The 14,707-nt window shown below is 40.7% G+C and overlaps 1 protein-coding gene across 4 annotated transcripts in view; it reads left to right on the forward strand.

Moving 5' to 3' along the window:
• Positions 1 to 8,390, forward strand: part of SAC3D1 (SAC3 domain containing 1) — a 91,945-nt gene extending 83,555 nt beyond the window's left edge. For all 4 annotated transcript variants that reach the window (XM_044090744.1, XM_044090742.1, XM_044090743.1 and 1 more), the window contains exon 3: positions 6,524 to 8,390. In XM_044090744.1, the coding sequence (XP_043946679.1) occupies positions 6,524 to 6,993 (470 nt within the window). In that variant the 3' untranslated portion in view covers positions 6,994 to 8,390. The remainder of the gene's footprint in view (positions 1 to 6,523) is intronic.
• The last annotated feature ends 6,317 nt before the right edge of the window (positions 8,391 to 14,707 follow it).

Below are 14,707 nucleotides of genomic sequence, written 5' to 3' on the forward strand. Positions count from 1 at the left end.
CATCAAATGAGATTTCCTGTCGCCGGAGAGCACTCCCTTGAAGATTGTCACACAGCTGTTTTTTGTTTAAGATTGGGCAGAAAAGTTTGGTTTAGGGAAAAAAAAGTCTACAATTAAATCTGACAAACATTTTTTCTTTTTTATTAAAACTTACGCTAGGCATTTAATTTTCATTGAATTGTCACACAACTTCACTATTAGTTGAGAAGCTGTGTTGCTATAATTTGCTGTTACTTTTAGTGCAAACTTTGATTTTATAATGTTTACCTTATCAATGGTGTTTACAGGCTGGGGCAAGTTTCTTCTTGTCAATGAGTTTAGGATGAAAATACTATACTCTTTAGATACTTAGCTTTTACTGACTTCAGCTGCTATCAGTTTTACCCATGTTTCAGGCTACCTTCTCAGCTTCTCCATGGAACAATTTAGCAGTCCCTTGGTTCTTTTTTTCTGACTACAAAAGAGCATTTCTAAACAGCAGTTGCCTCTTCAGCAAGCTTTTACTTTCCCTCAGTTGCAGGTGGGTGACCCTGATGTGGACATTTCTGGTTCCGCAGACCACTCTCCTCATTTGGTTCTCTCTGGTGTAGTAGTTGAAGCCACCATGGACTGGGGGGTTAGCCACATTCTCTCTGGCAGTTGGAAAGTCCTTAGCAGACATGGGAGGACTAGTCTTGTCGGTCTCTGAGGAAGGACTGGAGATTGCTTCTCTACCTAGCCAGACTGTGATGCCTGTCCCAGGGTGATATCCCTGACTGAAGTCTGTTTTAATTATAAGGGAAACTCCTGTTCTATAGAAGTAGACAGTTAAATCACTTACCTTCTCCTGTCTCTTACTTAAGACAAGGATGATTTATTGATCTTGGCACTGGCTCTTAACCCTTCTCTTTCTAGATCTTACCTTCTTCTGTGTCTCAGTTTAGACAAGGATGATTTATTAAACTTGACATTGGCTCTTTCTTGACCCTTCTCTTTCTAGATCTTCTGAAAAGAGAAAAAAAAGTAGATCTTCAGTTTCTAAAGATTCTCAGTGTGATGAACAGGGAAATGATTGTGAAGGGACCACTTCTCTTTTATCTTCTCAGATAACGTATTTTTATTCTGAGAAGTATTTTCAGATTGTTCCATTAATTGTTTTTTTTTTTTTTTGAAACCATGTCCAGGATGAATCGGTTGTTTCAGGGGAGAATATGATGACATTCCAGTTCCTATGATTTCCTTATTCTACTTCTGTTCTCCCAGTTTTGGAGGTTGTTTTTATTTACAGTCGTGCAAGACAGCCAACATGCAGCACAGGCAGATTGTGTGAAGTTCCTCAGGCTTAACAAATTTTTATTTACTAATTCCACATTTGACCCTGTTGTGATTTCCTTGGCCAATCATTCTGCAGCTAAGCATTTAGTTAATGTTAAACATTCCCTCCTGATAAGGATAGGAGAGCCTTTGCTATATTTGGGAGCAGAGTAATATTCCTCTTCCCCACTTAAATTTTTAATTGTCAAGCTCACATGTTTACTTATTTATGTATGTATGTACTTGACAATTTGATTACCAGGAAAGACCAGTTGGTTGGTGCCCATCTTCAGTGGGGGCACAGGGAGAAAAGTTAAGTTCCTAAGTATTACAAAAACATTAAAAAAAGTATTTACAAGCTTCAAAAATAATGCAAAAACATCTACACTTTAAATAATTCTACCAAATTAGATCTAATGTGACAAGATTGTGATAAGCATTATCATTTTTTTTTAACCAGTGATTTTTATATTTGGTGAACTTTTATCCCGTTTGGAGAAATTAAATGCAAGTATAATACAAATGGGAATTGCAATATGAAGTACGAGAGAAATAAGTGGTTATCACATATTTCTATTCAGGATTGGGGAGAAATTGATTTTTTCATATTTATGGATATAGTTTATCTTGGTGTTGAGCTAGAACAGAACCAGATTTTGGCTAGGATGTCTTTCCAAATGTTTTTAAAGGACTGGGGTGGGGGTGGGGGGTATTGACCTGATTGCTACAGGTAAAGAGTTCCAGGCCTTTGCAACATGGAATGAATACATACCATGCCAAACAAGTTTTATAGATTTGGACAAGAGACGTTTTTGGCCTTTAGATCATAATGACCAAGTGGAAACTTAGTTCTGTAAAATGGTATTTAGACTAGACAGAGGGATAGTGGGGGCGGGCACGGTGGTACAGCAGTTAGCATTGCCACCTCACAGCAAGAGGTTTTCCGGTTCGATTCTCGGCTGGGATGCCTTCTGTCCGGGAGTCTGCATGTCCTCCCTGTGGTCGCATGGGTTTCCTCCGAGTGCTCCGGTTTCCTTCCACATCCCAAAGACATGCTGTAGGTGGATTGGACACACTAAATTGGCCCTAGGCGTGAGTGCGTGTGTGTCTCTGTCTTCTGTGGAAGGTTAGGCACCAGACTGGCAACTGGACATTGTAAAACTCCACTGCCAATCATGAGCGGACAGGTGATCTTCTGCGGTGACCCTTAACTGGGAAAAAGTTGAAAGAAGAAGAGAGGGATAGTGGATAATTTTATAGGTGGTAAGCTGTGTATATGTTGATGGGGAAGCTCTAACCAGTTTAGTGCTATCCAGTAGAGGGTTCTGAAAGGGATATTTGTTGCAAATTAACCCATTTTATTATAGCATTGTTCAGGTTTCGCTTTGTGATAACTCAAGGTTAATAATGGTGGGGGATACCCTTATAGTGATGGGTGGAGGTGAGAGCAAGTATTGTTTTAGTTGCATTGGTGAGAGAGTTTTTGGCTGTATAAAGCATCCCTGGTTTTTGGTGAGTTTTTATGCAATTTTGTTTATGCAGGTCGAATTTAATATGGCCCTCCTTAATTTGTTATGAAAAGTGACTTCAGTGGTTGTATTATTAAGAGATGATTTTAATTTTTTATTTTTTTTTTAACCTTTATTATGCGTTACAAAGCAATGTTTCAGTCACTGTTAAAGTTTCATGAGTTATTTATTTTAGGAGATGTGCCAGGGATGTCTTGTGTGCAAATGAATGTCGAGTCTTCTGTTTATTGTATCAGGGAGGCCCGTTTTGTGGATGTCTGAAGGATGTTGGTGAGAATGTTAAAGATAAGGGGACCAAGGATAGAGCCTTGTGGTATGCCTGTGGTGACTGGAAGATTTGGAGAGAGGTTGGAGGTCTGTTTTACTAAATGATATCTATTGGACAAGTAGCTTTTGAATGCTTTTTTTCATTTGATAATGAGGAGCATTACCACACTTCTGAGAAAAAAAAACATTTCTCTGAAAAAACTTATTGCTTCTGTATCTCAAGTAACCAGGCACTCTCTGGAGTGTGCTCATGACTTGGCTGATGCTTCTTTCAGAGCAACAACTACTGTATCTATTAGTAGAAAGTTTGCATGGTTATGTTCTCAAAATTCAATTGATGATAAAGTTAAAATTTAGAATTTTCCCATTGACAAAGAGTTTTTGGACCATTTGCTACTGAGATCCTCATAAATTGTGATGAGAGAAGGAGATTGGTTCAAGGGGCAACTCGGATGTTGCAACCTTCCTTTAAGAAATCTAAGATTTATTTAATAAAACATAAGTTAATTAGACTTTGTAAACATTTTGTCTTTTTATCAGGGTACCTTCCAGGATTTAATCCTGCTGTGGGGAACACTTCAAATCAGTCTACATCCAACACAATTACACAATTAGCAAAATTCTGCTATGGGAGTCCTTGCAAGCAGACCTGGAAAACGGATGTGTTATCTCCTTAGACAAATGTTTCTTCATGCCTTTCCACCCTTTCCTCTGATCTCCAAGTCTTTTGAAGATTCAGGAGGGTTGTCCAGAGATTATTGTGGTGACTCTCTTCTGGCCTAGACAAGTGGTTCACCCTTTCTTTGGCAATGGCTAGTGGTAATTACCATACCCTTCCTTACTGACTGGACTTGCTCACTCAAGACGGAGGTTGTTTGATATACCCCAACTTGAAGCAACTTCAGCTAACTGCCCGGATGATGGTTTTTAATACCTCTTTAGGCATTCTTGTCTTGAGGATGTACAGTAAGCAATCTGCTACTAGGCAGGCTTATGTTAGAGTAGAAATCCTTTTAAGGTTTGTATTTCTGTAGTTCTGCTGATTGCTTTGACTTCTGCAAGAAGAATGTTTGAGTTGCAGGCTATCATGGTGGGTTAACCATATCGCTTACAAAGATGAGGTTTCTTTCAGAACTAATTATTCATTAATCCCTAAAATGGTATCCATGTTTACTTTGAGCTAAGCTAGCCATCTTGTCATATTTCCAGAACCTAAACCGTGGGGAGAGTTTTCTTCATACTTTGGCTATCAACAGGCAGCTCCTGATAAATTCTTGACAGGATTAAAACCTTCAGAAATGATCAGTTCTTCATTTCTTGAAGATAAAAAAAAAAAAAAAAAAGAGGATAACCTGTATCAACACGGACTTTTTCTAACTGATTGTCCCATGCTATCTGTTCTGTTACCACCACATGCCAGTTCCAGGCACATTGTGTTAGGGCCTTGGCCTTTGTCGGTGGCTTTTTGGAAAGGGATGGACTCTATTCTAGAGGCAGAAACAAGGCCCTCTGTGTGTACTATAACAAAAAACTACCGACTGAATTCCTTTTCCAAGTCTAGAACAGGTTTTGCTAGGACCATTGTGCATGAACTCCTGGACGGTCATTTTCCCAAGCCTTACAGGCTATAGTAATCTACCCTTACAGCTTAGTGCAACAGGGATCAATATGAAGAACATGGTACACCTGTGTAATAAACTTACTATAAAAGTAGATGTTTGATCACTGCTCCCGCCCTCCATCACTGTGCTTGCCAGAATTGGGACATTTGTTGTATACCTAACGTTGACCACATTGACCTCCTTCTGGGCTACGATCTCATTCTTTCAGTTGGTATGAAAGCTGTGAAGGGCTTGGCTCCCAAAACAACTGAATTTTCTGCATCTCTGCTTGAGCTATGAATGATCTGGGTGTATGGAAAGTGCACTTAAACTTTGGAAGCTGGACGTCTGTTACATCTTATGCAGGATGCAACCCATATATACCCAAGGCTTCTGCAGCAGTGATCATTTCATCTGCTGTTATAAGTTTACTTACACAATGGTACTTTATTTTTTATGCTTCTCATGTCAGTAGCAAATACTTTATAAATTCTTAGACTCAATTTTAGTTAGAAAAAAATAAATTTAACAAACATTCAAACTTTGCTGGAATCTTTTAAATTCACTTAAACAAATCTAACATTCTTATTTTTGTCAGAGCTGCAATCCAGTTCTCAACAAATATTGATGCAGTCCGCTGACTTAAAAATCCCCAATATTCCGGTTATCAGATTCATATGGCTCCTTCCAGCCCACCTAACCGTTATAACCATGTATGTTCATACATGAAAACCATCATCTCAGCAGAATTTGATTTTTCTTCCCATTCATTTGTCTCTGTTGGCGTAACCACATCTGTTTGTGTTGGAGTTTCCATACACAAGTCAGGTATGCTGTGCATTTTGTAATTTGCTGAACAGCCTTTTCTAGACCTTTTGTTTTTTTTTTTTTTTTTTTTTGCCATTTTACACTCCAATTGCATTCATAAATCGTATCCTGTGTTGCAGCTTATGCTTTCAATAAATCATACTCCCATAAACATTAACCATTGCATCACTGTTTACTCACATATCCATCAGCTTCTGCTTAAATATTATACTGTTCCCTTTTCTTTGAGATTTTCCATCTCCTCACATCCCATTATCTGTAGATGTTTAAGAAACATATCAAGTCCTATATTTAAACTCTAATTGCTTCAAGATTGTTTCTAACCCTATTCATGTCCTGCCACAGCTCTCCGGTTTCTTTGGTGTAGGAAACAGAATTTCATGACTAGACCATCCTGTCTTGTATTACATCATCTTACTTGTCTCTTTCCAATTTTTGCACACTTTTTCTCTCCAACATCATTCGAAGAACACTTTCATTCATTCTCAGAACAAACTTTGTTGAGTTGCACTAGTTTTAATGTTAGATTTGGTTGATTTCCTCCAATGTCATGCATTTATTTCATTATTTAATTTTATAGTTCATTGTGATGCTGTCCTCCATATTTTGCACTGAATCTGCTTCCAGTGATCACCATTGTATATATGTAAAGGATTTCATGGTTGATGTGTTTAATGGGGCATCTGCTGTACAAGGTGTCTGTCTGATTTGCAGTGCAGTCCTAGAGTGTGTGTGTATAATATATATATATTTTCAAGGGTGAGTTTCGTGTTGGAAAAGATGAATTGCTGTTTGCCTGATGCAGAATCTATAGCTGCAGGTGTAGTACTCGTTAATGAAAGGAAGCAGCCATATTAATATTTGTAACCCTTGGTGCATAATTAACTAGTCTTTGAAATAAAATTCTTGCTGATTGTGACTGCTTTAACTGTTATCATGCTGACCTTTCAATGGTTTTCACCAGCAGCTCATTAAAATTACTATTTTGCCTTTTATTTTTCAAAGGTCTTTACAAAGCCTTCCATCATGTCTTGCTTCTGTCAACAAGCATCAGAGAATCTCCTGTGGTTAAACTAGCTGTTGCAGTCAACAGAGCTTATTTAGAGATAAATTATGTCCTCTTTTTTCGCCTCATTCGGAAACTAAGCTTCCTGCAGAGTTGTGCTGTACATCGTCACATTGAAGACTCCAGGCAGAAGATGCTTCAGATGTATAACCATGCTTTCAGCAGCAAAAACTGCAGCTACCCTTTACTCCATCTGACCCATCTTCTGGCACTGGACAGTCCAGCAGCGACAGTTGATGTTTGTAAAAAACATGGGATTGTAGTAGACTGTACGGTGCATTTCTTAAAAACTACATTCAAAAATCCTGGACTTCTAACATGCAAGCGTTCATTTGAATTGATTGATAAGAAACAAGGTGACAGAACCTTATCCGATATCATAAAGGGTGATTATCCTGAATGTACTTGAATTTCATAGTAAGAGGTAGTGGATGTAAAAACACTTATGGTATTTAATTTGACATTTACAAGTATTAATCAGAACGAATTGTCTTAATGTGCAAAGCCCTTGGTAAGTAAACCTCTGGGATTACATTAAATGCAGTCCCTAGCCTTAGGACTACTGTTACCATCATGTTTTTTATATTGCTTTGGAGCTTGCCACTAATAAGTTCACAAAATGATTAGCAGTGTTATTTCTCTCATCTGTTGGCAGGTTTTCCATTTCAAATGGTAACCGTTGTCGTGATCTTGTACTGTTCTGCTCTGTGTGCGTGTCTTTTTTAAATTTTTTTTTTTTTAACATTTGCAAACTGCACTGTATATAGTTATAACCTTACCAGTAGATTTATTTTGTAGAATGGTAGTTTGACAGACTTTTCTGTCATTCAGGAAATCATCTTTCCTGTAGACTTTGTTTTGCAAGTGCAGTGTTTGCTGTGGTCTTTGTTCTAGCCCTCAGTTTGGGTTTTCGCACTTTGAGCTGCAGCAGAAGGAGAGCTAGGGGGCCTGCAGGTACAGGTTGCTTTTTCCTCTCCAGGTTGTTTTATTTTGTTATGTGTAATTAAACTGAGGCTGGTTATTTTGAATTGGCACCAGTTATGTTTTGTACTTGATGCAGTCCATTTCCTCCTCTTAGTACTAAAGCATTCTGGGTATGCATCAACCTGATAGATTCATGTAATAAAACTACTGGACCAATTATGTCTGACAGGTGCCATTGAAAGCTTCTACTGTGTCTCAGAAGAGCACTTGAAATGCAACCTTTTTCAAATCCCTTCATATTTTCAGGCAAGTTAGACTCAACATATCTTGCACTGTTTGCTTTTTTTTCACTTGTTTATATTTTCACAAATGTGCCTCATACCATGCTATCAAAAGCCTTGTTTTAGGTAAACCCAGTTAAATTTGCACTTTGATTCCTTAAGCATCCCATAAAAAATGAGACCCTTCTAAAGATTTTGACTTGACAAATTTGGACTTTAGTCCAGAGATGTATTGGTATTCATTCAAGCAGTGGGTTGTTTAACTTGTATTTCCAAAGTCTGAGCCTTAATTCATTGTATAGCAGTATGTCTTGAATTCTTTGAGGGCTGGAGAAGGTTCTATGATGTGTGCTGCTGTGGAAACTAGGCAAGGGATATGACATCTGTATATGTTGTCATAGGTAAGACCACATGCACACACAAGTTTGGCATATTTTTTTAATTTCTATCACTGCACATGAACTAGAAAGATGAAAATGAGCTAGATATTGACCAAATGACAGTTAACTCCCTTGAAGTGCCACTGTTTCCTACTGCTGTGTTGAGCAAGCCTATTTTCTCCATGGTTGAAGTAAGAGTAAAGTTCCTCTCAGAAGTGGCCTATGAATTGTGTGTTTTTATGTATTTATTTTTGGACCAATAAGTAAACTTGACCGCTAAAGCCTGTTTTTCAGACAGTAATAACAGACATTGCACTAAAAAAATAGGATACCAAGTAACTTTATTCCCGAATATGGGTTCATAGGAGATTACTAGGCTTCCCTTTTTAAGCCTAACCATGTTTCCAGTGGGAGGAACTCTGCTTCACATGGATAAGAAGCCTGCCCCAGAGAAGGGGTAGTCTCCAAGACACGCGTGTGTCCCTCCAACATCCCTTATTTACTTTGCAGATGAGGGTAAAGTCCATAGCTTAAGTGTTCATGATGCTGTTTGTTTTGTGACTGTACAGTCACTCCAAAAGGGCTGTATCAAAAGACTCTCTGAATCTCTGGCATAGATTGCCCCTTGGCAGTTTGTAGGAGACAGAATACAAGGATAAGGCTTTCAGGTGGTCCTCGTAGAGCATGTCTGTACCCTGTATTCTTTTTGGTGAGGATCCTTTGTGGACACTGTAGTTGCATATACCTCATCATGTACATCCTGAAGGAAGCATTGTATTCGGTGATTGGTCTAATGAGGGCCACGTGCAATGGAACAGTGACTGTACACAGTACAAAATGTAGAATGGTTTCCTTGCCACAGTAGACACATAATGGACAAAGACCAAGTTACTGTCTACATGTGTTGCCAAATTACTGAACAAAGGGTCAACTCGTATGGGAATATTCTGAATTGCAAACACAATGGCAGGTTAAGAGTTAAGTCACATAGGAAATAAAAATTGAGATAAACCTTAAGCGAGACTAGTGATCTAAACCACAGTACAAGCGCCTACCCTGTCAGGTTTAGAGCAAATGAGGAAGATGAGAGCTCTTAAGTGGAAATTACTGTTAAAGTTAGTGTGGATCAAATTACCAGGCAGGCAAAACTTTGTGTTGAAAGTATGCATCTGTTAGATGTGTGTATACAAGTATGTACAGTCTAAAAAATAACTAGCTTTCAAAAGAAGTAGTACGGTATACAGTGTCAGCAAATTACAATCCCTTTTCCTTTATTTTTAACTGTCAGCGTTTCTTGGAACATTTGTTCTGTGTCTGGTCATACTTTCTGCCCTTTATATCTTGTGACTTAGTTGAGGTTCTTACAAGTGACAATGTAATTTTTCTTTCATGTGCTGTTTGTGCCACTTAATTGATTGCCCCTCATGTAATCTGCTTGGAAGTCGGCCTTACCCATTTTTTGCTATGAGAACTTCTGACAATCTCTCCAGACTAGTTTCTGTTAAGTTCCAATTTTTTTTAATAACATACTGTGTTGATCCCTAGATCTGAAGTAGTTAACTTCATTTATCTGCAACCTGTGGGTATTCGGATCCATGTCGGATCCGAGCCAGCAACATTTTTTCAAGCATCTGCTCCAAGCTCCTCCCCCTTACCCATAATCCCTCACTTCTCCTACCTTCCCTCAGATCTCATTTGCTGCTTCAAGGGTACGCATTGTGGTCTCTATAGCTCCAAGTTGGGTGTAGTAAGTGGTACTTTTTCTAATATATTTTGTGTGTGTGTGTGTGTGTGTGTGTGTGTGTGTGTGTGTGTGTGTGTGTGTATATACTCGTTTTTCATCCCTTTCCTACCCTTTGTTCGGTTTTCTGTTAAAAAAAAAAAAAAAAAATAGTAGTTTAATAAAGTTAGAATTTGTGCGGTAGTGTTTAGGCCTAACCTGACCTTAGCGTGTGTGTTAGTGGTTTTAGTTTTGGCAGTGTGTTTTTTGGTGATGGCTGAGCAGCCAAAACCAACTTTTAAAAAATGCACCGAGTGTGGCCACAAGCTTTCACCGGCTGATGGCCACACTGTCTGTTATTTGCCTGGGTGTTCCCCACCTATCTTTGCCTTGTAGTGTGTGTGTAGGGTTCAACCCTCGGGTATTGAAGGAAAGGAAGGCAAAGCTGGTAGCTAAGGGCCTGCTACCAGTTTCTGCCTTGGACTCTGTGACCTCGGCTCCAGTAACTCCCACAAATGGACAGGCCTAGTACAAGGGATCCCTGGAGAATGCTTTGGTGCAGCTGCCAGTAAGAGAGAACTGGCACAGGAAGGTTCTTTGGTCCACCCTCCGGACAAGGAGTCTAGTTGCCTCTTAATCAAATATTAACCAAATGATTAATCTGCCTGTTTTCTTTCCAAATTTTCAGAACAAGGGTGAATATAAGATGCATTTGCTAGATGTTCATAGACAGCTTTGTTTCCGTTTACATAGGACTAAACCCTTTCGTAAGTCTAACCAGTTGTTCATGTCCTTTTCTAGACCCTTTTTGGGCAAAGCCATTTCCAAGGTCTCCTTAGCTAGATGGATTACACATGTATACTGCAAGTCTATAAGGATAAAGGTCTGTCCTCCCCTGGTCCTGTTAAAGCTCATTCTACCAGATCTATGGCAACTTCTGCTGCTTTTTGGTCTAGGGTTTCACTTGATATCTGTGCAGCAGCGATATGGGCAAGGTCACATACATTTTATTTCTCATTTTAAGTTTGATTTGATCTCTAGAGGGAGAGCATCCTTTGGCTCTACAGTGCTCAGGAATATCCTTCCATGAGGGCCTCCCAGGAGTTTTGGTAGCTGGGGACTCTATCCCACAGGTTGCAGATAACTTTATCTGAAGTAGTTTACTTCACTTATGTACTCGCCATAACGTTCCATCTGAGTAGTTAATTTTCTGCAACTGTCTCGCCCTCCTTCCCCCGAACCTGTTCTAGGTTAGTGCTGTTATTGAGTTGCTGATAGTTTGGATAGTGGCAAACTCAATCTGAGGGAAGGTAGGAGAGGTGAGCTTTTTATGAGTAAGGGGAGGAGCTTGGAACAGATGCTTGAAAAAATGTTGCCGGCTCTGATCCGATATGGATCCGAATACCCAGAGGTTTCAGAAAATGAATTATAACTACTCAGATGGAACATTATGTTGAGTACATAACTTCTTTTTTCTTGTCTGATGGAAATGAACTGCAGCTACGCCTATTTATTTAAATGCATTCATAATTCCCTACATCACAATGAGTTCCTGGTCTGTGACTCAATCTGCTGAGTTCAGCTCCCCAGTCTCGGTCTTAAGTAGGAGGTTACTGCTAGGATGGTATCTCAAGTGTGCGCCATCAGGGATTTTCTTTCTTTTAGGAATTTTTATTTTCTTTGTGTTTTGTGATTTTGTTGTTTCTATATAAAGTCTGAGAGATGGGGTAGGTCTTGTCCTCCACATATAGGAAGTTGCTCAGAAGGGTGCAAGGGACTTACCACCATGTTTAAAAAAAACTTTCCTGTACCAGTTGAATTTTAGATGAGTTGATTTGGCTTTTGTGGGTTGGATCCTAACTAAGTTAAAACTCAACGATTCATAGTGAAAGTGTTGGGATGATACTGTTCCTTTCTGCAGGTATTCTGTGTTGTCTGAGAATGTCAAGATGTTCATCGTGTTTCACTGCTGCAGTCATTACACTTGGGTTATTCTGCCATCAGGCGGTCCCGCAGTCGGCCAGAGTTCCAAAGTCTTGGTCTGGCGTCGGTTGCTGTCACTTCCTCCCTGACGTCAGTGCGTCAGGGGTATACAAGATGCAGCTGATGCCATTTTCTTCAGTCTTTCTTGCCCGAAGCAAAAGCAGTTCGCAAGTGCCGGTTTCCCGACTCCTGAGATATCCAATTCGAATTTCGGAACCAAAGTATTCAATAAAGCTTGTACCCCGTTGGGGAAACTTTTTTTTTTCTTGCCGATGTCAGTATTGTATTTCTTGTGGGAAGCAAATACCTCATAAGGATTTTCGTTCTTACTGTATTCCATGCCTAGGCCCAGATCACGACGTCACTAGTTGTCGGTTTTGTGCTAGATTTAACAAACGCACTATAAAACATTGGTTTGATTTTGCTCGCTATTACTTTGGCTGATGCCGTCGGAACAACCGAGGGCCGGAATGCACAAAAAACACGGAGACAAGGATAAGGACAGGCATCTGAGGTCCAAAACTGACTACGAAGCCACTTCTAGGCCAGTCGCCGGTACGCCGGTTCTCAGTGAGGCACTTTCGCTGCCCCTGACACCCGCTACCGACTCCCACGTGGAGGTGCCTAGGCCTCTGGATACTCAAGGTGTTGGACCTACGGAGACTAACCCTTCAGATGGGTCTGGAGCCGCTGAGCAGGCATCGGCTTCTGAGGGTGTTTTCAGAGCTTCACAACTTACCATTAAAACTACAGCCAAGTCTAAAACTCCATTAAAGACAAAGAAGCAAGTACAGCATTCACCTGGAACAGGCCTCCATGCCTAAAAAACAGATGCTCAAAATGGCCGAAGACTTACTCTGATCAGGGGTTCCCATCCCCCTCCTGATAAAAGGCCTAGGCAGGACACAGACTGACTCCTCTGATCAGGTTTCCATATATTCTGATTCCTCTTCAGACCAGGGATACTCTTTACTCCCCTATTAGGACTCTGATGCTGAAGAATCAATTCCTTCAGCCTGTCCTCCTGAGGATTATTCTTTCATGGAAACTTTACATACCATGATGGAGCATTTTCATTGGGAGGGCCAGGATTACTCAGAATCCAAGAAAAGGCTCAGAGACTTTCTTTTATTGCCTCAGCACAGGCCCCTTGCTATTCCGCCAGTGTTGGATATTGTGGATGATGTGTTCTCTGAATCCAGTTTAAATCCTGATTCCTTGCCCCCCTGCTCCAGTCAAGCCAGACAGGTACTACAGAGTCCCTGACTCTCACAAATTTCTTTATAAAAAACCCTGTTGCTGACCCAGAAACTGTTTCCCAGGGACCCAAAGGGGGTAAAGGCTTCCACGGCTAAAAATCCAGTTCCCTCTAATAGGGATTCTAGAGCATTAGACAGATGGGGGAAGAAAGTTTACACTTCTGCAACTTTAGCAGTGAGGGCTTTAAATTGCCAGTTTCACATGCTTAAATACCAACAATATTTAATGTCTCAGTTAAAACAGAAAATGAGTACAAGTGCAGAACATCCTGACTATAAGGAAATGCAGGATTTATTGCATGCAGCTGAACAAGTGGGAAAACATACTTTGCAATGTGGATGTTCATCGTGTTACCCTGCTGCAGTCATCACACTTGGGTTGTCCTGCCGTCAGGTGGACCAGCAGTCGGCACGAATTCCAAAGTCTTGGTCCGGTGTCTGTACCTGTCGCTTCTTCCCTGATTTCAGAGCGCCAGGGGTATATCAGAGGCATCCGACGCCATTTTCTTCAGTCTTTCTTGCTGTGCGGTGTCCGAAGCAGAAGCAGTTCGCAAGTGCCGGTTGGCAGACACCTGAGATTTTCTAATCGAATTTCAGTCCAAAGTCTTCAAAGCTAAGTACCACGTTGGGGAACCTTTTCTTGCCTCAGTCCGATGTCAGAAAAAGTTAACAATTGCATTTCTTGTGGGAAGCAAATACCTCATAAGGACTTTCATTTTTTTTGCATACCTTGCCTAGGCCCAGACCACGACGTCACTGGTTGTCGCTTTTGTGCTAGGTTCAATAAGCGAACTATAAAGCGTCGTTTTGATTTCGCACGACACTTCGGTAGAAAATTTAATTGCACTATGCCGTCGGAGCAACCGACTACCGGCATGCATAAAAAAACGCAAGGATAAGGACCGGCAGCCTAGATCCAAGCCAGACTTCGAGGCCTTGGCTGGCCCGGTTGCCAGTTCTCCGGTTTTCAGTGAGGCGCCTAAGCAGCCCCTGGCTACCACTGAATTGGATCCCCAGGCCACATTGGACCCCCCAGCAGAGATTTCTAGTCCGACGCAGCCATTTTCCTTAGGCCCTTCTGACGACATTGCAGTAGGGGAAGCCGATGCTGCAGAAACACCTTCGGTTTCTGAAGGTGTCTTTAAACTGACTACCCTCACCATTCAATCTTATGCTAAATTTAAGACTCCTCTAAAACCAAAAAAGCCTACACTTCAGTCTCCAGGTCAAGGCCCTATGCCTAAGAAACATATTCTTAAAATGGCTGAGGATTTGATTTCTTTAATCAGGGGTCCCCCCCCCACCCCCACCCCGACAAAAGGACTAGACAAGAGGAGGATTATGCCTCCTCTGATCAGGTGTCTGTTTCCTCAGGCTCATCTGAGTAACAGGATTACTCCTTTCCCCCTTATGAAGATTATGATGCTGAGGACACTATTCCCTCAGCTTCTCCCCCTGAAGACTACTGCTTTGGGGAAACCTTACACACCATGAGGGAACATTTCCACTGGGAAGGTCAGGACTACTCTGACTCAAAGAAAAGGCTCCGAGAGTTTCTTTTACTCCCCCAGCACAG

Source organism: Protopterus annectens, chromosome 13.part0 (assembly GCF_019279795.1).
Source record: "Protopterus annectens isolate FY-2018-M chromosome 13.part0, PAN1.0, whole genome shotgun sequence".
Classification (NCBI taxonomy): domain Eukaryota; kingdom Metazoa; phylum Chordata; order Ceratodontiformes; family Protopteridae; genus Protopterus; species Protopterus annectens.